The 27,042-nt window shown below is 38.9% G+C and overlaps 1 protein-coding gene across 1 annotated transcript in view; it reads left to right on the top strand.

Moving 5' to 3' along the window:
• irs1 (insulin receptor substrate 1) overlaps positions 1-26,729 on the top strand; it is a 58,174-nt gene extending 31,445 nt beyond the window's left edge. Inside the window, exon 2 of the mRNA XM_073041423.1 lies at positions 25,678-26,729. Within this exon, the coding sequence (XP_072897524.1) occupies positions 25,678-25,682 (5 nt within the window). The 3' untranslated portion in view covers positions 25,683-26,729. The remainder of the gene's footprint in view (positions 1-25,677) is intronic.
• The last annotated feature ends 313 nt before the right edge of the window (positions 26,730-27,042 follow it).

The raw sequence follows: 27,042 nt of genomic DNA, 5'->3' as shown, positions 1-27,042 counted from the left end.
TCCACACTGTCAAGAGTCTTACTGTTAATACTATATTCTGCCATCATATTTAACCTACAAAAATGAACCAACTCACACTTATTAGGGTTGAACTCCACCTGCCACGTCTCAGCCCAGTTGTGCATCCTATCGATTTCCTGCTGCAACCTCTGACATCTCCAGACTTTCCACAACACCCCCAAACTTTGTGTCATCTGCAAACTTATTAACCCACACTTCTACTACTTCATCCAGGTCACTTATAAAAAGTCAGCAAGAGGAGGGATCCCAGAACTGATTTCTGACATCCATGCAGAATACAACCAATCTATAATCACCCTTTGCTTTCTGTGGGCAAGCTAAAACCAAAGGTCTCCTTGGATACCATGCCTCATTACTTTCTGAATGAATCTCACATGGGGAATCTTATCAGATGCCTTACTTAAATCAATATACATTGCATCCACTGTTCTACCTTCATCAATGTGTTTTGTTACATCTTCAAAGATTTCAGTCAGGCTCGTACAGCATGACCTGCCCTTTTATCATCATGGCTTTGTCTATCCCTAATCAGAATACGTCTCTCCAAATGCTCATGAAGATCCTGACAAGCAGGATTTAACAACTTGGCCAGTACTGAAGTAAGACTCACTGGTCTATAATTTCCTGGGTTATCTTTACCCCCTTTCTTGAACAAAGGAACAATGTTTGCAATCCTCCAGAACTTCTCCAGTCCCTATTGATGATGTAAAACTCATCGGCAGAGGCTCAGCAATCTCCTCCCTCACTTCCCACAGTAGCTTGGGGTATATCTTATGCCATCCCAATGACTTGTCTAACTTAATGTTTTTTGAAAGCACCAGCACATCCTCTTTCTTAATGTCTATATGCTCAAGCATTTCAGTCCACTGTAAGTCATCTCCACAATTGCCATAGTTTTTCCCTGGTGAATACTAAAGCAAAGTATTCATTAAGTACCTCCGCTACCACCTTTGACTCCATGCAGGCTATCCACTATTGCTCCTGATTGGTCCTGTTCTCATATGGCTCATCCTCTTGTTCTTCACATACCTGTAGAATGCATTGGGGTTTTCCTTAATCCTGCTCGCTTCTAACTGTCATGGTCCCTTCTATCTCTCCTAATTTCATTCTTAAGCTCCTTCCTGGCAACCTTGTAATTTTCTAGAACTCTATCAGTACCTAGTTTCTTGAACCTTTTGTAAGCTTTTCTTTTTCTTAACAAGATTTTCTACATCTTTTGTACACCATGGTTCTTTTACCCTACCATCCTTTCCCTGCCTCAAAGGAGCATACTTATGAAGAACACCATACAAATGTTTGCTGAACATTTGCCATATTTCTGTTGTGCATTTCCCTGAGAACATCTGCTCCCAATTTGCGCTTCCAAGTTCCTGCCTAATATCATCATATTTCTTCCTACCCAAATAAATGTTTCCCAAATTGTTTGCTCCTATCCCTTTGCAGCGGTATGGTAAAGAAGATGGAGGTGTAATCACTACCTTCAAAATGCTCTCCCACTGACAGATCTGACACATGACCAGGTATATTTCCCAATGCCAGATCAAGTACAGCCTCTCCTTTAGTTCGCTTATCAACATATTGGGTCAGGAAACCTTCCTTAAGACTCCTAACAAACTCCACCCTATCTAAAACCCTTGCTCTAAGGAGATGCCAGTCAATATTAAGAAAGTTTAAAATCTTCCATCACAACAACCCTATTATTGTTGCACTGTTCCAGAATCTGCCTCCCTATCTGCTCCTCGATGCCCCTGTTACTACTGTGGTATTATTAATTTTGCTGTATCATCTGCCTGTCCTTCCTCAGTCTTATTACACAATGCATGAACTTGTATGTTCACAGCTCCATCCTTGGTCATATCACTCCAGTTCCCATACCCCTGCCAAATTAGTTGAAACCCTCTTCAACAGCCCTGACAAATTTGCCCTCAGGGGTATTGCCCTCTGGTGTGTAACTTTTCCTTTTTGTACTGGCCACATCTTTCCCAGAAGTGATCCCAATGATCCAGAAATCTGAAACTGAATCTCTCCCCTTTGCCTTACTTCCTCAGCTGCTCATTAATCTGTACCATCATCCAAAGATGGCATGCAGTCAGACTCAGGTGGGACAGCCAGCAGGGGGAGTACCAGTGCAGAATCAAAAAGGACAGCAAATACAGCACTGTGTTGTATCTCAGTGCACAGAATGCAAGAAATAAAGTGGATGATCTTATTGCACTTTGGTGTGGCCATCACTTGTGGGTGAGGGTGGTTGTAGTTGTGAGCTGAATGTCCAGGGTTACACATTGTATCAGAGGGGTTGGAAGGTAGGCAGAGGGGGTGGCATGGCTCTGCTGGTAAAGAATGACATCACATAGGTAGAAAGATGTGACATAGGATCGGATCCTCATGGGATGAGTTAAGAAACTACAAGGCGGTTAAATACAGACCCCAAATAGTAGCTGGGATGTGGACTACAGATTACAACAAGAATTAGAAAAGGAGTGTCAAAGGGCAATGTTATGGCAGTCATGGGAGACTTTAACATGCAGGTAGATTGGGAAATAATGAATTTGGTAATGGATCTCTAGAGGGTGAACTTGTTGAATGGCAATGAGATGGCTTTTTAAAACAGTTTGTCATTGAGTCTATTAGGGTATCAGCTATACTGGATTGGGTGTTATGTAGTGAACCAGAGGCGATTAGGGAGCTTAAGGTAAAGAAACCCTTAGGAGATCATAATATGATTGATTTCAACTTGAAATTTGATAGGGGATAGGGAGAAAGTAGTCTGACGTATCAGTATTTCAGTGGAGTAAAGGAAATTACAGTGGTATTGGAGAGGAGTTGGCCAATGTAAATTAGGAGATGCTGGCAGGGGTGACAGCAGAGAAGCAAATGAAATGCAATGTTGGAAAATGCATGGTCTTGCACTTTGGTAGTTAAAATAAATGTGCAGACTATTTTCTAAACAGAGAAAACCCAAAAATCTGAGGTGCAAAGGGACTTGGGAGTCCTTGCGTAGAACACCCGAAAGGTTACCTGGTAGAGTGGGTGGTGAGTAAGACAAATGCAATATTTGCATTCCTTTCAAGTGGTCTAGAATACAAGAGCAGGAATGTGATGCTAAGGCTTTATAAGGCACAGGTGAGGCTTCTCAAATATTTTGAACATTTTTGGGCTCTTATCTATATATTTAAAAAAAATGTTAGCCTTGGAGAGGGTTCAAAGATGGTTCTTAACCTTTTCATTCCCAGAATAATCCTTATCATAGGAATGTTTGAGGGCTCTGGGCCTGTACGCAGTGGAATTTAGAAGGATTGAGGAGGGCAATCTAATTGAAACCCTTCGAATGTTGAAAGGCCTAAAAGGATGTTTCCCATGGTGGGGAGTCTAGGACAAGAGGGCACAGCCTTAGGATAGAGTGGCATCTATTTAAAACAGATGCTGAGTAATTTCTTTAGCCGGAGGGTGGTGAATTTGAGAAATTTATTACCATAGGCAGGTGTTGAGGCCAAGTATTTGGATGTATTTAAGGCAGAAATTGATATGTTCTTGATTGGCTCTCCCTCTCTCCCCTTCCCCCCCCCAACCCCTCAGCCCCATTCCCCTGTAACCTTTGATACCATAGCCAATCAAGAACAGCTAAGGTTCCACTGATCCCATGCCTCATGACTTTCTGGAGGAGTCTCTCATGGGGGACCTTGTCAAATGCCTTGCTAAAATCTACTGCCCTACCCTCATCAATTTCTATTGTTACCTCTTCAAAAAACTCAGTTAGGCTTATGAGGCACGACCTTCCCTTCACAAAGCCATGTTGACTATCCTTGAGTAGACTGTACTTCTCCAAATGCCTGTAAATCCTATCCTTAAGAATCCTTTCCAATAGTTTGCAGACCACCGACATAAGACTCACTGGTCTGTTGTTCCCAGGATTCTCCCTATTAGCTTTTTTAAACAAGGAAACTACATTTGCCATTCTCCAATTTTCCCGCACCTCCCCTGCAGCCAAAGAGAATTCAAAGATCATAGCTACTGCTCCAGCGATCTCTTCTCTCACTTCCCACAGCAACCTGGGGTATATCATGTCTGTCCCTGGGGACTTATCAATATTGAATCTTTAATTTTTAATTTCTAATCTTTAATGTTTAACCATTGACAGCATCTACTGGAGGTGTTGCCCTGAAGTAGCATCAGTCATCATGTATCCCACTCGTAATGTCTTTTTGCTGCTACCTTCAGACAGAAGATACAGAAGACTGAAGTCCCACGCTACCTATTGGAACAGCTCCTTTTCTGTGGCTACAGCTTTTTAATAAACCAGCGCAACCCCAACTTTAACTCGTAACTGAACACTCTGAATCGCATATTGCAGTAAAGTGGACTTGTCTCTGATTGTGTCTTTGTTTATTTGTTGTAAAGTTTTGTCTCTGACTCTGCACTGTCTTGTCTAATTTATTTTCTGTGTTGTCTGTGCCCGTGATGCTGCAGCAAGCAAGTTTATCACTGTACCTTGCCGTACTTGTGCACTTGATTATAAACTTTACTGTGAAACATCAGAATCGTAGTTTAAAGCAAGAAAAGCTGTGGAAGAATGATATTATATTGTCTGTATTTTGATAAATAGATGCCATTTCATTTTTAGTGGAGCTTTTGTTGAACAGTGAAGTCAATCAAATGTTGCCTTGATAACAACATTACTTCTGAGGAGGTGGCTTGGGTAGGCTGTGATATGTTCCTGTTTCAGGCACATCTTGAACTGGCTGCTTTTTAATGTTTCTTTTTACTAGATAGTATAAACTATGATAGGCTCAAGGCTTTTGCGGTTGTGATGGAGTAGGATGCAGTTCCTATTTTTATATTGTTATAGGAAATTGGTTTTATTCAATCTTAAGGAAAGCAAACTACAAAAGTTGGCTTTGGTAGCTTAGGGGAAACTGCATTAAAAGATGAGGCAGTAAACTGGCAATGGCTTATTTTAAAGAATTAAAGTGTTATTTATCCCCTTATGGCAATAAAAACTATTAAGGAAAGTGGCCAGGATATAACTAATGGGTTAAGTTAATGTTAGAATATTGGAAAGCACTTGCAGTGCTGCCAAGAAGAGCAAGTAAACCCAAAGACTGGGGAACATTTCAGAGGACCAATTTTTTTTTTAAAAAACAAGCAGAATGCAAAAGTAATCTCAAGGAACACGAAAACAAACTGAAAACTTCTGTGGATATAAATGGAAAATGATTAGTGAAGGTTTTTGCAGTTCAGACTTGTATAGGTGAAAATTTATATAGGGAAATAAGGAAAAATGATCTGGGATGGGGGAATAAAAATAAAGAAGTTGTAGATAACAGACTTGTGATGTATAACACTCTGCGGGGTAGCCGACATGGGGGCATCCTTATCACGTGCCCCAGCCACTGCAACTGACGCTGGGTGATCATGGCCTCAATACTTGTGCGGTTGGTCTTTACTAGTAGTTCAGTGTGAGGCACCCGCTCACACCAAGTAATTCCCAGGATGCGCTGAAGGCAGCTTATGTGGAAGTGCTGCAAGGACTTGATGTGACGGCTGTCGGTTACCCAAGCTTCACAGCCATACAGGAGAGTGGTGACGCTTGGTATACGGCGACCTTTGTGGAGGGACGAAGGCTCCTGTTCTGAAAGACTCTATACAGAAGTTTCCCAAAGGCAGCTGATTCCTGCTTAATGCAGATCTGGATGTCATTGTCAATGCCGCTGTCCTCAGAGAGAATGCTGCCCAGATATTTGGAAGATGGCACCTCTGACAGCTTTTCAATACCAACAGTGAAGGTAAGTAGGGTGGGTGCGACACTAGTACTTCATTGGCAACCCACTTCTGTCTTGGTAGTACTGACGGTCAGCCCCATCCTGCTGTACGCTCTCACCACCACAACAAGGACAGTCTGAAGATCCTCCGGAGTATGGGCCACAGGAGCACAGTCATCTGCATACTGCAGTTCCATGACCCGTTCTCTATGGAGTTTGGTTGCGTGGAGCCTCCTGATGTTAAAGAGGTTGCCATCTAATCTGATGTCCACTGCCACACCGCTGCTATCCTCAATCTCGTGGAGAAGCTTGGTAACACACAAGAGGAAGATGTTAAAGAGCACTGGCACTAGCACACACCCCTGCCTCACCCCTGTGCGTACAAGGAAGGGCTGGGACTCTTGTCCTCCTATGGTCACTCGAGCAGTCATCCCATCATGGGACTGGCGGAGGATGTTAACAGATTTATTGGGACAGCCAAACCTGAGGTGGACATCCCATAAGAGCTCTCTTTGCATAGTGTTGAATGCTTTGGAGAGGTCGATAAAGGCCATAAACAGATCTTGATGTTTCTCCCGGCACTTTCCCTGACGCTGCCAGGCTGTGAAGATCATGTCGAACATGCTCCTGTTCTTCCTAAATAAAATTCTATAAATTTTATTTATAGAACTTCTGAAGCAGAAAATAAAACTGCAAATGTTGGAAATTAAAAAATAACTAGATGAATCATTTGATTTGAAAGTTGTTGATCATTATAACATTGATATTACTGCTCCTTCTCCAGATGCTGCTTGCTGTATTTCCAGCATTCTCTTTTCATTCAGAATGCTACCAATCTGACCTTGTGCAATGAAATAATGTTTTTCAGATTCATTTTGTTTTTCTCATTGTTATCCTGTCTAAAATTCCCAGATATAGTAATAGAAACCAGTTACGCTAAGTTTAGCTTAAGTATTTTCTATTAACCAAGTGACGCGATCTTGACTGTGCAAGAGTTGTGACTGTGACATAATTGTAAAGGTGCTTTAGCATCAATCACAGTGACATAAAGAGGAGTATCCCTACGAAATCACTCTAGCTTTATGGGAAATGCTTCTTTCTATCCTTTCTACACCCCGTTACTTTGTCTTCCTGAATCAAGTCCTACTTGAACTTTATTATAAAATGTGGCCTGATATTCATCCAAGTCTTAATAGTAGACAAACACAATCTGTCTAAGCTAATAACGCAAACAATTATACTACTTCTTGTCAATACTGTGTGCCCCATTTAAACAATTGCAGTCCAGGTTCAAAGAAGTATGTGAGCCTCTGGTGTAATGTCTTCTGCAAAAGCTATTTGGAGTCGGGTGTTCCAATCAACGAGATGAGATTGGAGGTGTAGGTTGTTGAAAAAGTGTGTGTGTGTGTGTGTATATATATATATATATTATAATATGTGTGTATGTACAGTGGTATGCAAAAGTTTGGGCACCCCCCCCCCCCCCCGGTCAAAATTTCTGTTACTGTGAATAGTTAAGTGAGTAGAAGATGAACTGATCTCCAAGAGTTATAAAGTTAAAGATGAAACATTATTTTCAACATTTTAAGCAAGATCAGTGTATTATTTTTGTTTTGTACAATTTTAGAGTGGGGGATAAAACGGAAAGGAGCACCATGCAAAAGTTTGGGCACCCCAAGAGACTTGAGCTCTCAGATAACTTTTACCAAGGTCTCAGACCTTAATTAGCTTGTTAGGGCTTTGGTTTGTTCACAGTCATCATCAGGAAAGGCCGGGTGATGCAAATTTCAAAGCTTTATAAATAACCTGACTCCTCAAACCTTGTCCCAACAATAAGCACCCAGGGGCTCCTCTAAGTAGCTGCTTAGCACTCTGAAAATTAAAATAAATGATGTCCACAAAGCAGGAGAAGGCTATAAGAAGATAGCAAAGTGTTTTCAGGTAGCCGTTTCCTCAGTTTGTAATGTAGTTAAGAAATGGCAATTAACAGGAACGGTGAAAGTCAATTTGAGGTCTGGAAGACCAGAAAAGTTTCCGAGAGAACTGCTCGTAGGATTGCTAGAAAGGCAAATCAAAACCCCCGTTTGACTGCAAAAAACCTTCAGGGAGATTTAGCAGACTCTGGAGTGGTGATGCACTGTTCTACTGTGCAGCGACACCTGCACAAATATGACCTTCATGGAAGAGTCATCAGAAGAAAACCTTTCCTGCGTCTTCACCACAAAATTCAGCGACAGAAGTTTGCAAAGGAACATCTGAACAAGCCTGATGCATTTTGGAAACAAATCCTGTGGACTGATGAAGTTAAAATAGAACTTTTTGGGCGCAGTGAGCAAAGGTACGTTTGGAGAAAAAAGGGTGCAGAATTTCATGAAAAGAACACCTTTCCAACTGTTAAGCACGGAGGTGGATCGATCATGCTTTGGACTTGTGTTGCAGCCAGTGGCACAGGGAACATTTCACTGGTAGAGGGAAGAATTGATTCAATTAAATAGCAGCAGATGCTGGAAGCAAACATTACAACAGGATAATGATCCTAAACATAACTCAAAATCCAGAATGGACTACTTCAAGAGGCGCAAGCTGAAGGTTTTGCCATGGCCCTCACAGTCCCCTGACCTAAACATCATCAAAAATCTGTGGATAAACCTCAAAAGAACAGTGCATGCAAGACGGCCCAAGAATCTCACAGAACTAGAAGCCTTTTGCAAGGAAGAATGGGCAAAAATCCCCCAAACAAGAATTGAAAGACTCTTAGCTGACTACAGAAAGCACTTACAAGCTGTGATACTTGCCAAAGAGGGCATTACTAAGTACTGACCATGCAGGGTGCCCAAACTTTTGCATGCCACTGTATGTGTGTGTGTGTGTGTGTGTGTGTGTGTGTATATGTATGTATATACGTGTGTGTGTGTGTGTGTGTGTGTAATACACAGACACACACACACACGTATATAGACACACAGGTTACTGACAGCCTGCTCTTCTCAAGAATCTGTAGATAGGAACTTCCCATTATTTGGCACATTCACAAAGACAGGTGTATAAGGGCCCGAAGGATCATTGGGGACCTGAGTCACCCCAACCACAAACTGTTCCAGCTGCTACCATCCGGGAAATGTACCACAGCATAAAAGCCAGGACCGACAGGCTCTGGGACAGCCTCTTCCATCAGGCTGGTTAATTCATGCTGACACAATTGTATTTTGTTACGTTCCCCAGTAACCAGGTGACTTACCAGCAAAGATAGACAGGTCCGCTGAAGCCTGGTGCTACTATTTTCAAACGTTTTTATTTATAAAGGGGCACAAACGTATGGTTAATACAAAACATTCAGATCATATACGTCGTCACAACTCAATCTAAAGCACAGGTATAGTAATAATCAATCAGAAATAAGCTCTATCGTTGTCTAGGGGTAATGTATATATGGTTCGCTGTATATCTGAAAGTCTCTTGCGGCCACTGCAGTTTCACCAGCTGCCGTCTGTTGTGGTGTCACGTTGGTGCACTTTTGTTAGAGAGAGAGAGAGATTTAATGAAACAGTTACCCGACAGGTTTTCCGACCTGTAGGAGTTCGGTTCGTCGGAAGTCTCGTTGGGGAATGGACTCTCATCTGTGGCCTCCCCTGTAGCTAAGCCGTTCTTCCGTGGTGAGGTCGCCAATCCCAGGCAAGGAAAAGACGCACACGAACCCCACCACCGGCTGTCGCTATCAAAACGCTGTCGCAGGATTTCTAGCGTCTTCTGGTGCGTCTGAGGCCCCGCCTCGGCAGCCCACCTTTTATCTGGACTGGCAAGGTTGTCGATGTCCATCAGGGTCTGGGGGCGAGGCAGTCTTTTTCCCATCACTCATCTCACCTTGCCCTGAGGGTCTGCACGTAGGCCAGATCCTTATTCCACAAAGGTGTCTCCCAAGACAATGGCTATGTCCAAGGCTTTTGTCCTGTTGAGCGACCAGCCCACATTCCAAACCGTAAGAGTCTCTCTCTCTCTCTCTCTCTCTCTCTCTCTCTCTCTCTTCTCACAAAGGAGGGGGCTGAGGTCATAACAATTTCTATACTATATTGACTGCCCTGTGGTACATACAATTTATTATAAATTACTATAAATTGCACATTGTGCATTTTGACAGAGATATAAAGATTTTTACTCTTCTGTATGTGAAGGATGTGAATTCAATTCAATTCATGCAAAAATCCCAGAAATATTGAGAATCTGAAAACGTTTGTATGGAGGAATGGTCTTAAAATTCCTCCTTGCCATTGTGTAAGTCTGATCAGCTGCTAAAGGAAGCATTTGGTGGAGGTTATTGCTGCTAAGTGGGCAAAGTACTGGAGAGTTTAACATCGGTAGCTGAGCGAAGGGCGCTGAGTAAGCTACGGTCAATTATGGATAACTCTGAACATCCTCACATAGCACCATCCAGAGACAGAAGCAGTTTCAGTGACAGGTTACTATCGATGCAATGCTCCTCAGACAGGATGAAGAGGTCAATACTCCCCAATGCCATTAGGCTTTACAATTCTACCGCCAGGACTTAAGAACTTTTTAAAAGCTATTATTAATGCTTTTTGAGATAGTGATTTAGATGCATATCATATTTTTTACTGAGTTAAGTATTGTATGTAATTAGTTTTGCTACAACAAGTGTATGGGACATTGGAAAAAAGTTGAATTTCCCCATGGGGATGAATAAAGTATCTATCTATCTATCTAAATGAGGTTCTGCTAGTTATTAAATCCAAGGGTTCATATACTTTTTCCAGTCTGGATTATGAATGATTAAACAACATGTTCAATAAAGACACGAAAAGTAGTGTTTTTTGTTAGTTTAGGTAGATTGCTTGTCTATTAGTGTGATTTAGATGACGATTAGATCCCATTTTGAGTAATTAATGCAGAAAACCTGGTAATTGCAAAGGATTCACCCGAACTTTTTCTTGCAACTGTATGTTGGTGGTTCAGCTTGTATGGATTGCACTGTCAATTTTAAAATGATGCTTGAAAACATGACATTCACTTAAGTATAATTGCTAAGTGAATACCATGATATGGTCAAGTTTCCTCACATATCGTGATGATCAGATGGTTAATTGGCTGGAGTGAATTGCACCAGTGAGTGGCAAAACCTGGAGGGAATTCATGGGAATGTGGGGAGAATAAAATGGGATAAGCATAAATGGGCAGTTAATAGCACAGACTTGGTGGGCCTTTTTCTGTGCTGTGTATCTCTGACACTGACTATGGTAAGTTGTACAGTGTTCGAGTCAGTGATGCAGCTGATGGAATATACCATAGGAAGATGCGTTCATTGACCTTTTATTAGTCATGTGAGGCAAGTGAGACCATTGCATGCATTGCTGCACTTCAAGCTTTTTAGGCGTGACTCCTGGCTTTGATCATGGTAAGCTGACTAAAAATTATATGGAGAGCCTGTTTCTTCTTCTCATTCTTCGTCTCTTTGGCACATGCACACGCACACCTCAAATCTGCAGTGTTATATCAGAGAATCTCTCCCGTGTTTTGTCATTTTCCAAGCATCCTTGGTCAGAAAATTGCAATGAGCAAGTTCTATAGCCACAATTCACCATCCCTTAGAGAATCAGCTGAACCTTAAATGTTGCTTGCACAAGATGCTGGCTCCTGCTAAGGTATTTAGCTACTCAGCAACATAGATATTGCTGGCTGAATACTGCAATTTGTTTAACAATTCACAGGCTGCACAAGCTTGGTGAGCTGTTTATTTTGGAGGCAGTGGGAGTAGGTTAGCCTTGCATCATAATTTGGCCTTTTCCTCCTCCCCTGCTTTCTCTGTCACCTGTTTTAAAAGACTGTCCAATTTAGATCCTTGCTCTTAATTTATGATTTACCAACTATTGGAACCCAGATTATTTATGCTATGTTGTGATGCAGTTAGTATTTGCTGGAGAAAAGATTTGTTTCCCTTGGGTTTCTGGCAAAAGTTAAGCTGACCAAAATGTGTACTGTGATTTGAGTGGAGAACAGAGCTATTTGATACTGTTAATGTGGTTTTAATAAGATTTAATAATTATCTCTAGGGAAGACTTTGCCTGCAGGAAGGGTGTGAGTGATGTTTGTTTGAATAGCAGGAAAATGTATTAATCATATTTATGCAGGTGTGCAAACTATACACCGTACTTCAGTAGCGCTGTACAAATTGTTCAGCAAAATCGGTTATTTCAAAAGACCACTATTTGAGGGCTAAACTAATGTATTCGAGTAGGGTCTATTACATGTAAATTCAGTGGATTCTGGTTAATTGGGACACCGTGACAAGTACATTTTGCCCAATTAAGCAGCTGCCCCAGTTAATTGAAGTTTCATGGAAATAGTTGAAGGTATTAAAAAAAGAACAAACTACAGTTTAACTGGGTAACAAATCATGTATTTAAAATACAGAACAAATTCAAACACCACCAATGCTATGACAGTACTATAAAAATATTAGTTCCTAACAGTTATCGACATAATTCATCCAATTCATCTAAAGTACGCTGTTGTGTATCGGTGTCCAGGAAATGTGTCCATTCTGGTGTATCTCGCTCACCTTTGGTCCTCACTAGATACTCAGCTCCCACCAGTGACTCCAAGTAGCTGTTTGCGTGTGACAGCAGTGACACCACCCAGTACACCGCTTCAACAGGTGGGCTATACCAGGTGAGGGTAGCCTTATACCTTGGTGAAATTGGGACATGCCTGCCCTAGCATGTGAAGTCAGCTCTGGCGGACTGGGCGGATGAGACCAATAGTGGGATCCAATAGCCAAGAAGGTGGAGACTGAAGGTCATGACGAAGCACAGAAGTAGTCATGATCATCCACTGCAACTAAGGAAGACCCCAATTTGTGATGACTACTCGTACCACTGGATCCAGAATTCCAAGATCGAGAGAGTAGAACTGTCCCATTGCAACGGCTTTTCCACTTTTTAAAAACTCTCCTGTGCAGGTTTCACTGTCATCATTGTTTATAACTGGCATGTTCTTTTGACTGTAAATGAACAAAATTACAGCAGGCACCTTGTACAGATAATGGACTGTCTTCATATAATGCCTTTGACAAATGCATCTTCCCAATCTTCTTTTTCATTGTAACATTCAAGATTGCTGATACCCCAAATTCTTCGTAGTTCCTAACTTGTTGAATTAGTGAAATCATCTCATTTGTATTCCTGGCTGTTACTGGCATTTCCAAGCCTGAATGTTTGAAACTGCATGAGAAAAGCAATTCTAAACTGTGTTGCTGAATATTTCTTTCCATCTGTGACAAAAATCACTGCTTTTTGAATACAAACATGCAACTGATGCTATTTAAAAATTGTTTGCACTAAACACGGTATAGTGCCGGATGGTCACCCAAATTTGTGTGACTGGCCAACAGTCTCCTGTCCCAGTTAGTGGCATAGGGTCCCAAATAATCAAAGGGAATCCCTCCTATTTTCTCGATTAGTTTATGTTCTTTAAGAGTTGTCCCAAATAAGCTGCTGCTCTGATTAACTGGTGGCCCAATTAACTGGAATCCCCTGTGTATATTTTATACATACCTGGAGAGAAGGCATTATAGCATGTTTTGAATAGAGCTACTTGGTCACTGCAAAGCTGTGTAATAAAGATCACGGTCCAAAATTTTTAAACTGCAGACTAAGAAGCAAATTAATAACTTGTGTAATTTAATGTGACCAATAGGGGCACTAATTAACCAAGTCCAAATGTCCAAGATGTGGGAATGTGCAGCTAAAAGTCTAATGTTACAGGATTGAATTTAGTGGGTACAGATGGAAGACAGGTTAGTCTTTCTGTTCACTTGAGGCAGTTGTTTATCTCAGATTTTTTAGAGATGGAATAGATTAGTTTGCTGTTTTGTCCAAGGTAATGACTACCTGTGTTAGCTAGTCAATTATGGTATATTTTTCAATTTCTTCTCTTACTGCATGTTTCTGCTGTAAAGCTATTCTCATAGGCTTAGATCCCTATAGATACCTTGTCCAAATAGTTTTTGCATCATGCTTGCATCATGGAAGGGTTTGATGTAATCTTCAGTTTCCATGGATGTACATTTACAGCAGAAATGTATCTTTTGGCTAATCTTCAACCTAATCTGTTTTGAGTCCTAATTCAGCCTTTGTTTGTCCCTACAGTTCTAATTTTCGCCCTCAGCTGAAGTTGAAACTAACTCAATGATTGTGGCTGGACATAATTACATGGGAGTTACTATGTTGGTACATCCTCCAGTTTGAGTGTTATTGCAATCGTGATCTGTTTGTTCTTCCTTCTTCTACTGTCGCCAACTTGCTGCTCAGGTTTACACTGTCATTCATATTTGTGCCGTGTTTATTTGCATTTGGAGTAAGTGCTATGTTTTGTAACTCCAATTTCATTTTTACTTTAAATGAGGCACACTTATCACGTGGTGTGATGACAAATGCCATTCACGTAGGTTTACATATAAACCATAATGAATTATTTAAACAAACAAGAATGCTTAGTCAAACAATATATTTACAATATTACTCAAATATTGCTAAAAAATTAAATACACAACACTCCTTCCTGCTTAGCTATAAACTCCCAATTCTCACGTGTTGCGTCGTGCTCTGAGCCCATGATCGCCTAATCTTTTTAACGTGTCTTGAGGTTTGGAAATGTTCCTCATCATCCATATTGGTAATAATGTCATCCAGATAAGTGTGCCGGACAGCCTTGCAGCATCTGGTCCATCACTTTCTGTCAGAGTTCAGGTGTAGATGCTACTCCAAAAATAAGCTGATAATAGAGATAAAGCCCTTTGTGAATGTTTATGGTGGGATGCACTTTTCACTTCCATCTCCAACTGTAGGTAGGCCTCAGCTACGTCTGCTTACTGAAGGGTTTTCTTCCAGAATGGTTTGCAAAAATAACCTATATTCTAGGCAGAGGGTATTTATTAACTTTGAGTACTGGCTTGATTACCTTAAAATCACTACAGATGCTAACAGACCCATTCTTCTTGGCTACTTGGGACCACTGGCATTGCCCATGAGCTCCACTCAAACTTGGAAAGAATTCCTTCAGCCTCTATCTGACCTAGTGCCTGTCCACTTTATCACAGGTGGTATAAGGAACTGGACTGGCTTTATAAAACTTGTGTGTGGCATTTTCATTTAACACTATTTTAGCCTTGGGAAACTCAACCATAACATTGCCATCCTTGAATACTGAGACATCATCTACTATCTTTCTTAATTTGCTTTCAGTTGGCTTTATTGACAGGTATGTGGCATACAAATGGTGAATGGATCTCCTATCAAGTTGTAGTTTCAACCAGTCATGCCCCCACAATGCTGGCCCTCCTGATTTTACCACATAAAAGCCTAATGTGGCTTGTTGGTTGTTGTATTTCACTGTAACGAATGTCATTCCCATAGGAATTTTTGGTTAGTGTAGCCTTCACTTCAGTATCTCTGAAATGCCATTCAAACTCATTTTGTGGAATGACTAAAACAGCTGAACCAGTGCCCAATTCCATTGTAATTTGCCATTGACTTCTGGTATAAATCATATTACTCCTCTCTTGTTATTTCTCACATTGTAAATCTCAAGGCTACCCAGTACTGTGTCACTCTTATTTGTCATCAACAGCGTGCAGATTAGGTAGATACCTTATTGATCCCAAAGGAAATTAATGTCACAGTAGCATTTCAAGTGTACAGATCTAAATATTAGAGAAATAGAAAGAGTAAAACAAATAAGTTACACAAACAGTCTATTAAGTGCTCCTCTGTTCAGTCACAGTGGCATGCAGAGGGTGAGAAACATTGTCCAGAATTGCCAGGATTTTCCATAGGGTCCTTTGTTCTACCACAGCCTCCTTGTGTCCAGTTTGACTCCTATAACAGAGCCAGCCTTTCTAATCAGTTTACTGAGTCTGTTGGCTTCACCCCTGTTGATAGATAGATAGATAGATAGATACTTTATTCATCCCCATGGGGAAATTCAACATTTTTTCCAATGTCCCATACACTTGTTGTAGCAAAAACTCATTACATACAATACTTAACTCAGTAATAATATGATATGCATCTAAATCACTAACTCAAAAAGCATTAATAATAGCTTTAAAAAAAAAAAGTTCTTAAATCCTGGCAGTTGAATTGTAAAGCCTAATGGCATTGGGGAGTATTGACCTCTTCATCCTGTCTGAGGAGCATTGCATCGACAGTAACCTGTCGCTGAAACTGCTTCTCTGTCTCTGGATGGTGCTATGTAGAGGATGTTCAGGGTTTTCCATAATTGACCGTAGCCTACTCAGCGCCCTTCGCTCAGCTACCGATGTTAAACTCTCCAGTACTTTGCCCACGACAGAGCCCGCCTTCCTTATCAGCTTATTAAGACGTGAGGCGTCCTTCTTCTTAATGCTTCCTCCCCAACACGCCACCACAAAGAAGAGGGCGCTCTCAACAACTGACCTATAGAACATCTTCAGCATCTCACTGTGCTCCAGCACACCACCGCATAAAAGATTGTACTGGCAACAGCAGACTGGTAGAACATGTGAAGGAGAGGCTTGCATACTCCAAAGGACCTCAGTCTCCTCAGGAAGTAGAAAATTAGTGCTCTCTTTGAAACAGCAACTTGACTTTTTAGCTTTATCTCTTCCCTGTGCAGTCCATTTATTTGTGTCTGGCCAAGATTCTCTTTGTATGTGCCCTAATTTTTTTGCATTTTCTGCAAGTTTTGCCTTCTGCATTTTTCTGGTTTACAGGAGCTCCTGCCACAATGGTAACTCAATTTCTTTGGCCAGGAAAGTTTCACAAACTAAATGATTCGCATCATTAAGCCCATTATTGAATTGGCAATGCTCAGACAATCTCTTCAATTCAGCCACACGCTGAAATAGATTCCTTTTCCTTTTGAATCTGTTTATGAAACATACTTTGGTCCTGCAATCAACAATTGTTTCAGTTTTAAGTATTCTTGCATCGTTTTCACTATTATAGCCAAGCTTGTTTTGGTTGGTTTGTGTAGAGCAGTAAAACTTCTAAGCAAACTGTGAATCTAAACCCAATGCACTCAGTAAAACTAGCACTCGCTTCTCATTGCCTACTTCATTTGTTTCAAAATTACAGCTCAATTTGCTCCGTGTACATTTTCCATTACCTTTGTGCAGTCGATCATGTCTATCTTAACAATATAACCAACCATTTCTGCTTTTTAAAACATTTATTATTATCACAGTTTGAACCGGTGAATTTGTCTGTTTTCTGCCTTTTTTTAAAACTCGACAGCCTCTTTTTCCGAAGATGCACATGTTGTGCTGGTTTTTTTTCATTCAACCGTTTCTCGTTACACTTTATTTTTTTGTTTACTTGAACAGCTCATTGCACTTCAGGTAGGTAGTCATCTCGGGTTCCTTGCTACTGTTATGTTTTGTAACTCCAAAACATGAAAACCTAGTTGAAGGAAAACGGGAGCCGCGTATGTAGTCTGCCTTTGTTTTTACATTAAGTGAGGAACAAGTATGATGTAGCGTGCTGACATAAGCATTCATGCATGTTTACCTATAACAGGTAATTGTTTAAACAGACAAAATCTAATGAAAAATATCTTTATTGCTCAAATATTACTAAACTATTAAATACCCAGAAGAAATCATCAAATTATCTACATTGTCAACTTGAGAAAGTGGTATTAAATCCACATTTGCTTCTGCATGTTCTTAAAATGATATGACTAACAGGGCCATTTGAGAGTGTGGTAATCTGAAGAAGGAATATAATTGGGTATAATTTTACAGTCATAGATTAAGAAGAAAAATGTTTTTCTTCATAGCTTCAGTCATCTATTCAATTTAGTGTCTTTTTATTAAATGAAGTCCTTCAGGAGAGCTATTGGTGTTTATGGCCTAGATATCCTATTGGAAAAAAGAAAGGACCACATTTTTCACAGGAGTCATTACAGATTAATCCACTAACCTCATTGTACCTTTGGGAAATAAACCACTCACTGTTGCAAATCTGGTGTGCCAGACAGTAATAAAAAGACCTGCTGCACAGACTGTTTATCTGATCAATAGAATGTGATAGCTGATATTAAATGAAGTGCACCTGCATGTTTTTTTTCCTTGGCTACATAATTTTTGGATGAGAAATGAAGCTGCATTACACAACCATTTAAAATTGAGCTGTTCTTTTATCGAGTTACAGATGGCGGTTTCTCAGTTTGAAAAAAAAATTAACAAGCCACCTATGAAGGTGAATGCATTTTTGAAATATTTGCCATGAAAAATCTTGTCTCTGGTTGTAAATACAGTGCAAAGTCTCAAAAATTCTAGATACATTTGATCTTATTAGCAAATTCTAGAATTGTAGAATGTTTTCAGGAAACTTGGCCAAGTATTTTTTTTTGTACCCTTGGCTTTTGACTTTTTACAAGTGATACATTTTGCATAGTGATAATTTAGTAGGTTTGAAATAGAGGGAGAGATGCAACTAAATATAACCTTTAAAAACCAAAGATCATGCTATAGCAAACCTCTCTCTAATGAATTCCCTAGACTAAGGATCCTTGACCTTTCTGCAAAGCTCCCTATGGTGTGATGACTTTGATCTACTGATTACTACCAACTGGAACTGCATTCTTTTAAACTATCAGAATTTCACTAGAATAATTACAATGATTTGTGTTATCAAGATTAGTGACTTTTGTAAAGTATTAAAAATGAAATTTATAAGAAAAACAAAATTCACAACATAAGGAGTTAATCTGACTACTGTGATCTTTATGGTAAATGTGCTGGTACTTTGGCATAATTATACTTTTGTTTACAATGGCCATAAACACTGCTGTTCCACAACATGGCAAACTTGTGTGAAGTGGTACCTAAATCTGTATCATTCGTCCCTTCTGAATAGGGGTGATCTGTTTATATGAATGGAAAATAATGACAATGTTGCCTTTATTGGCCATCATAAACTGTTTTGATCCATTTCTGTTCCACCAATCAAATTGTAGGTTTCCAACAACACAAGTCAGCTTGAACTCTTATGGTAACTTGGTATGAAAATTTTCAGTTTCATAATCTGACAGCGTTATGAGTTCCACCATGGTTCCTCACATAATTTGGAGGAATGCTTTTCTGAATTACATATAACCTTTGCCCTGCTGTTTTGAGAGGTCTAAAGGTTATTCAACTTTAATTTAGAGGTAATTCTATATTTTATCTTCTGTTGTGCACCCCCATTACTGGAAAATTAGTTGAGAATGCCCTCTGGTAGTTTGCAAGAAAGCAGTTCACATTGCTTGATTTGGTAATAGATCAGTTGAGCAGTTTCATTGCTTATCTTGCAGGCAGTTGCAAGCTATGTCTGTATCAGCATTTCTAAGGTATCCAAGTCACCGTGTTTCAGTACATGTGTGTAGTTTCACACATGTAGGTCACTGGTAAAGCAGATCTCAACAAGTTGCATTTGTTTAAGTGAACGGGTTTTTATTTTGTGGGAATTAGAAAGTAAATTTAAAAACAAATTATAAATAAAATTTATATTTTCATCATAATCTAATGTTTTATTTCCATCTAATGTATTTTGGTCTTGTATAATTTTATATGTTCAATTTGAATAGTGCAGATAATTTGAATATAATTTTTTTGCATTTAGTAAAAAATTATTTGTTTATACATTGTGTCACACTTGCTTTAATGCTTTTAAAATTAATTCATTCATAGCTTGTCACACCAGCCAGCCAGCCACTCTAGTGTTGCTTGGTTGATGTTGAGCAGGTCAGTGTCAGCTAAATCAGGTGAGAGAGGGAGTTGCGCCTTTCACCACACTCACAGGATTCGCTGGTCTTTAAACCCCACTTCACCCAAACTCCCTACAAACTCCTGCTCTTGCTCTTTTGAGAGTGCACCACTTCCATCTGTCAAGCAGTGCCCTGTCTGGCAACGTTTCTGTGGTGTCTTGCACCGTATTGTTTGGTGGGGTTCTGGCTTCTGTTTGTTGCCAGAGGTCAGTCCTGTTTGTTTGGGGGAGATGTTCCATGCAGTAGTTCCTCCACTGTGGCAAAGCTTTTCCTTAATTTTAGATGGTTGGAAACTGGCACATGATGATGTAGTGGGTGCCGTGGATCCGAGTTCTGTTTACCTTTTTTAATTTTTGTTGTAGTGCATCTTTGGATCTCTGGGGGAGCAATGCCTGTAAGTCTGTAAATGATGATAGTGGGTGTGGGGCGCAGTGTGCCCGTGATTATTCAACAGGCTTCGTTAAGCAACTGGTCTATTTTCTTCCCATGGGCTGATCTGCCCCACATGGGTGCACAGTACTGTGCAGGTACATAGCAGAGTGCTAGGGCAGTTGATCTAAGTGTGTGAGTATTCGCTCCCCATTTCATGCCTGCTAATTTTTTCAAGAGAATTGCGAGAGCCAACCTTCCCTCAGAGTTTTTGGATGTTGGTGGTAAATGAGAGCGTTCTATCCAGTGTTACAGAGTTGGATGGTGTTCGAGCTCCTTCCCACGCCAGAAGATCTTGAGTTTCCGAGCTGCTGCTTGATTCCTCAAGTGGAATACACACATTTGAGTATTTGATGGATTTGGGTTCAGAGACTATTTTTCATAATACTGCTTCATTGCTTCGAGGACTGCTGTAAGTCATACTTCAACTTCTTGGAAGGAGTTAGCTTGTGTTACTATGCATAGGTTGTCTGCATAGATAAACCTGTGTGTATTAGGAAAGGTTGGTTGGTTGTTTGTGTAAACATTAAATAGTAGCGGTGCCAGGACTGATCCCTATGGTAGTCCGTTCTTTTGTGGATGCCACCTATTCTTAATTCCATTCATTTCTACATAAACTCTGTGATTTTCTAGGAGGCTACTTACTACTTTGACTGTGGTTTCGTTCTTTAACATTTTAGATAATTTCAGTAGAAGGACTCTGCGATTCACAGTGTCGTATGCAGCTATTAAGTCAAGAAATACTGACCCTGTAATTTGTCACATTTCAAAGCCATCCTCAATATACTGGGTTAGGTTCAGGACTTGACCTCAGCAAGAGTGGCCTGGCCTGAACCCAGCTTGGTCTGGTGTTAGAAGATCTTCGACTAAGGGGGATATTCTTTACAGTGTGAGTCTCTCGTAGAGTTTATAGAGGGTGCAGAGCAAGGAAATCGGTCTGTAATTTTTAGGAATGTTGGGGTCTTTATTTGGTTTCAGGAGAGCAACAACTTTGGTTCTTCTCCACTTTTTAGGTATTTTTAATGATCTTAGGCAACAGTTAAAAAGGGACAGAAGCCAGTGGAGTACTTTAGGTCCAAGATGTTTAAGGAATTCATTAAGAATCTCATCGGGACCTTTCCTAAATTACTTTTCCAATTTATAAAGTTTAACAGTGCACAGACTTTTATGTATATTTCTATCTTCTCTTCTTAAGCAAATATTTTTTTTTCTAATTATCCATTATCATCCATCAGCTTTTTTCTTTGGTAGTTGGTATATAAAAAATTTCTTTTATGATGTATGACCTATCTTTAAATTTTTGATTACAGAGTGGTATACCTTAGTGGTACCTATGTTATGCTATAACATTTTGAATGTACACAAGTTATGTTGAGATGTATCTATGCATTGCACTCTGTAAATCTTGTTTTTTCTTCTGAATAAAAATATTGTAAAAAGAAAAGAATTCCATCTATGCCAGCAGCTTTGTTGGATTTTAGCTGTGATACTTCATCCTTTAATTCTTCTAGGGTGAGAGGTGGGAAGTTGTTATTCCTGTTTGAGAGAGCTGACTCCATTTCCTGATGTTGCTTTTTCTTTTGCCTCCATTCCTTGTTATATGGTCGACCATTTAGTATTAGTTGGTGGGCAACCTGATTGGGTGTTACGTCAGCAATTCTCTGTGGTGGTCTATTGTCTGAGTTGAGTTTCCGAACAGTTGCTCATGCCTTCTTGGTCATGGATTGATTTGATCAAAGCAGTAGCCTATAGGAACAATTTTTAGGGACTTTAGATTAAAACTAAAAAAAACTTTAAAGAGGGCATAGTTGAAGCATCCAGAGTAATAAAAGAATATTATCAATAGAGTTTGTATTAGTCATTAAAAGATGGTGTTACTCAGGAAAGAAAGGGAGGCTGAGAATTGAACATGACCTATGAAGATGGTTTTAATGTATTTTACAAGCCTCTGTTCTTGAGGAATGTTATTTCCTAACTGTTCCATTCTTTAATTAGAAGAGAGTGATCCTACGTCCTTGACCTAGACTAAACAGAATCTTACAAAATTAAAGCTCACTCCTCCTTTATACAGTGACAGCTCATCTTAAAGAGAGGCTTACTGGCAATCGCTGCCATTTTAGCTTTTCCGCATTTTGAAATATCTCCAAGTTGCTTTAACCAACCCTTGGGTATCTATGTTTTTGCTATGTGAGACATACTATAACTTGGTTATATTGCAACCTGCTGCAATGCAATTAAAAAACATTGGATTGGTTTAAGCCATTATTGCTTGGAATGCTTGCCCATGAGGGTAAACCTGAAACTTTGTAGAGTTTTGTTGAAGAGGCATGATATTACCTAATCCACTGTTAATAATGGGACAAAACAAATTCTCCTTATGGTATATAGAATTTTAAGATATTGTTACATTCCACTTGCTCTGTGAAAATGGCAAAACAAAATTAGCCAACCATTAGTAAAAGAAATATTGGCATTAACTATTGAATTACTTTTCAAGTGTAGTGTTGTAAAAGAGAAGGGGAGAACCTTCTTTTGTGAACCATGAGTAATAATTCAAATATTATTTTTATTCAAGTAACTGATAGTGTTTTATATTGTGAGGATGGCCAAGTTCTCACGTTTGCTACACATTATAAGTTATGATGTTGTAGTATTTGTTATACATAACTTCAAAATTTGGTCAATCTAGCATTTAGAATTGGATCTAACCTTTTTAGTAAAGTATATGTTTTCTAGATGTATCATTAAATCTGTAGTATGTTACAAAAATTAATCTTTCTATGAGAATTTAGAAAGAACAATAAGAAAATGTGTTTTAAATTCTTCTGTCAAAGGAATAGATTTTATTCTTCAGACTGATTGCTGATCAAGGATGTAGGTGCGTTTCAGAGTAGGAGATTGCTGAAGACATGGAAGTCTTGTTTCTCATCAGATTTATGTGTTTGCATGTATTTGCAAACTCACTTTTTTTATTTTTGTGGCCAAACATTAATTGAAATTTGGTTTTGCAATGAAAGCATTGTTTTCTCTTGGTCAGCTGACTTGTGTCTTTTAAAAATAAAACGAGAGTTCCTGTGGGTGTAACTATTTCTAAAGCATTTCCCAGGGAGGGTTGAAAACCAGATCAGATGATGATTAACTAGACTACAGTCATAATTAGATAAATGATTTAAGATAATAAAGGACATGGGAAATTCATAAAGAAATTGGATTAGAACAGATGTTCTGATACGGGATGTTATCATCTGCACAAGCTCTCCCCCAATAGCTTCCTGTGCTGACAATAATTGGATGGCCCTGTGGGTTAGCAAGATTACTTAGTTTTACAAAAATGTTGCATTTTGGAATACAGCTATCAGATATGAATGTGACATATAAAAGAAATTTATGTTCTTTAATATATAAATTATGTTGTTGCTAGAATGAGGTCATTAATTGATTAGATTGGTCATTGTCCTGACACTACAATCTATTGACCTTGCTTGTGAATCAATACCAGCAGCTACAAGCATTTCAATTGAATTTCCGTGCTTGTGCAAAATGTGGATGTTACAAGTGGATGATTACTGGGTCACAAAATAGAATAATGTGTACAGCATCTTTCTGGAACATTTTTAACATTACTCTGATCAGAGGAAATGGTGGTGTAAGTGACATGAGAAATTGATACAGATGTATTGAAATATTTGATATATCCATCTTTCAAATTAACACGGAGCTAACAATAATAATTGAAGACGCTGAACATACACTCAACTTTTTAAGTTTTTATCTTCAGGTTTTTGAAATTAATATCTCCAAAAAATCCTAGTTGTTGGGAAATTTAGTAGGTATTTACTTCCAAATTTAAGCAAAGTACTTCCTGTAAAATGTTGGCAAGAGGATTAGAGATTGAGCATATGTGGCTAGAGGAGATGATTTGAGGTATAAGGAAGAGACCATGAAAAGATTTGATGATAAAGACAAAAAGATTTTATAGTCAAAATACTTGGGCATGAAAAGTCAATTAATATTATTAAGTACCAACGTTATGGGAAAATGGGACCAGACTAATTAAACTGTGTAGAGTCTAGTAAGGGGAGTGTTTTGGAAAGAGAGAACCATATGAATTGACTGGAAGATCACTTAAATCTCAAGGTTTAAAATTAGAGAAACACAATTTTAGAGCTTCCACAAAATTAGTGCAGCCCTTTGACCATCTCTTTGCTGTTTAAAACTGTTAAGAAATTTTAGTGGTGGGACAAAGAGCATTCATTCAACATCATCAGAGTTTAACATGTTTATGATTTGGCCTAATGGAGATGTCCTCTTGCATTTTTCTTCCCAGCTTTCAATTGCATTTGACAGTTTGTACATTGAAAAAATAGTTGCTACAGAGGAGCATAATGGTTATCAGGTGCCCATGGAAATGCAAACTAGTACATACACTGCCTTAGCTTATCCAGAGAAATTGCATTTGACTGCCGTTTAATTTAATTTCCTTCCTGAGTACTATAATTATATGTAATTAGGTTATTGAAATGACACAACCTGATTTGGCTGCTAAAAGACTTTTGACCCTGGTTAAACTCTTTCATTCCAGTGTTATCTTTGAAAGTTTCTTTGCACTCTTAAATTTCATCACTTGTTAATCAAACTAATGTAAAAGCAAAATAGAAGAGCAGAGCAAGATACAGGCTCCCTTTAGCCACAGTACTTTCTCATTGGCTTGAGTGAGGCAGGGTTTAGAATAATTGCTCATCTGAACCGAAGAAAGCAGGCTAAAATACTCAAAAATATCCACATGTGCAATGGTTGTAACAGTTTTGGCCACTTAAGTTGAATATGCAAGCAGGTAACAATTTTTATTGTTGTAGTGTACATCACTGAATGTTTAAAAATGATCAAACTTTATTTATTTGAAATGCCAGTTGCGAATGAATTGGGTTGAAGTATAGAAAGCTGATTTCTATATTGATTTGCCTCCATTGCTGTTAACACCATTATTAGGGTCTTAACCACATTCCGCCGTGTTCGATGATGACAAACTTGTGTGGGAGAGTTCTTAAAGTGGAAAAGCCACTAAAATATCTACATGTTAATGACAGTTGCTTGTAGAAAATGAACATGTTAGTTGTGTTAGTTGTATTCAACTAACACAATGAAGTGTTAGTTGTATTCAGAAATGGGACTGAAACGAGTAATTTTCCTTTTGGATTCTTTTTGCTCGGTTTCTATCACAATTGTGGTGGCCATATTTTGCTAAGGATGCAAGTCGGAAGTTGCTATGACTTTACTGAAGATGAGTCAATCCACTGTACCTGCAAGATAAGGCAATACCATCTCTATTTTTATATGTAGACTGGGATACTGCTGCTTTCTTCAAAATGTGGGCTTTCAGCTGCCTCTTCCATTCTCTATAAGTATGTATGCATGCATATATGTTTGGTTGTGTAAAGAAGTAGTACTTGCACAGTATATTGTAATAGATACCTTTATAAAGCAACTTGTGTTCATTTTCTGATGATATAAGAATCCAAAAGATTAATGAAAAGATTCCTCTTTTATAAATATAAGTATATATTTATACCGCTGTTTTGCTTTGTATATAGGTGCATATATGAATAGTTTGTTTTGCTTTTGCTCAATTGGAACAACTCCTAATTTACTTCAATCTTCTCTTTTCCAGAATGACATCTCCCTAGCTTTCAGCAAGCCTTACATGGAATTAATGACCCAGGCTTCAAATAATTTGTACAGTACTACTAGGACCTAACTTTCACATAAATTATGGTACAACGCGTCAAAATCACTCCAGTTTGCTGCAAGAAACCTCAGGACATAATTTTTTGACTGGATTGCATGTTCGTCATTGTGTGTGTCCTTGTGCATATGTGCATCTGTGATGCACAGTCAGCGTTATGACACAAGCACTATAGCGAATCTGCCTCAGTTTCCTCAGCAGGACATTCTACTTCAATAATCTCAGTAAACAGAAACAGAAAACTATCAGCAATGCAACTCAGATGCCTAACCTGGACTGTAACATAATGCATTAACCTTGACTTTCACATGCTGCTGAAAAACATTAAGGTTTTCACTGTAAATTATTAAGTATAAAGAAGTATTGATTTTTAAGAAGTTGCTAATGTTTGAAAAATACAGAATAATATTTAACAGTTTTTGCTTCCTTTATATTGATACTTTTTTGAACTGAACGTGTAACTTTTTTTTCCTGATGCACATCCATTATTGATGTGTCTGGAAGTAAATTACAGTTCTAAATATAAACAATTTTGTTTAAAATTTGTGAATATGTAGTGCGAATGGGTTATGTTTCTATTCTTGGATAAAGGCTGTTTATACATAACATAATCCTGAAGTACAGGCTTTCGTGTACAGTCCCTTTTCACTGATATGGTTAAAGTACCAGTAATGCAATCCACCTGCATAGAAAATTTCACGATTTTATACTCAGCCTTCCTACGTGAGATATATTGCAGATGGGATGTTAACATCACTATACATGGTACTGAATTTCAGTGGAAATCAAAACTGTACACAAAAACAATCACATTTAGTCTTCCTTTTCTTTATGTATATATTCTGTACCTGGGCAATGTATACATACATGAGCTGCCGTGGGATGGGCAGTGTTGTGTTTGTAATTTCTGGAGACTTACCCCCACCCACCCACCTTTCCCCAGCTCCCTGTAAGTAATAAATTAGAAAATGAGTTCACTCTTTTGTCCTGCTGGTGAATTGATTAAATAATAAGATGTGTTTTTACTGCTCACAAGATGATTCACAGGGTGCTTTATGTAGAAATTTACAAAACGTTGCAAATAATTGCTACCTCTTAATGCTGAAATTGTTGGTAGTTTTTACTAGTGAATCGATCCTAAAACAAAATAAAGGTCTTATAGGATTGACATGCAAAAGAGATTGGAACGAGATGCAAAAGTAAGTTTGGATGGGTATGACGCATTTTGGGTAATGCAGGGAAATGTTATGGAAATAAAGCTCTTATTTAAAAATGATTTATAATTTGTGC

Source organism: Hemitrygon akajei, chromosome 3, assembly GCF_048418815.1.
Source record: "Hemitrygon akajei chromosome 3, sHemAka1.3, whole genome shotgun sequence".
In the NCBI taxonomy this organism is placed as follows: domain Eukaryota; kingdom Metazoa; phylum Chordata; class Chondrichthyes; order Myliobatiformes; family Dasyatidae; genus Hemitrygon; species Hemitrygon akajei.
This window is presented reverse-complemented; position numbering and strand designations above follow the sequence as displayed.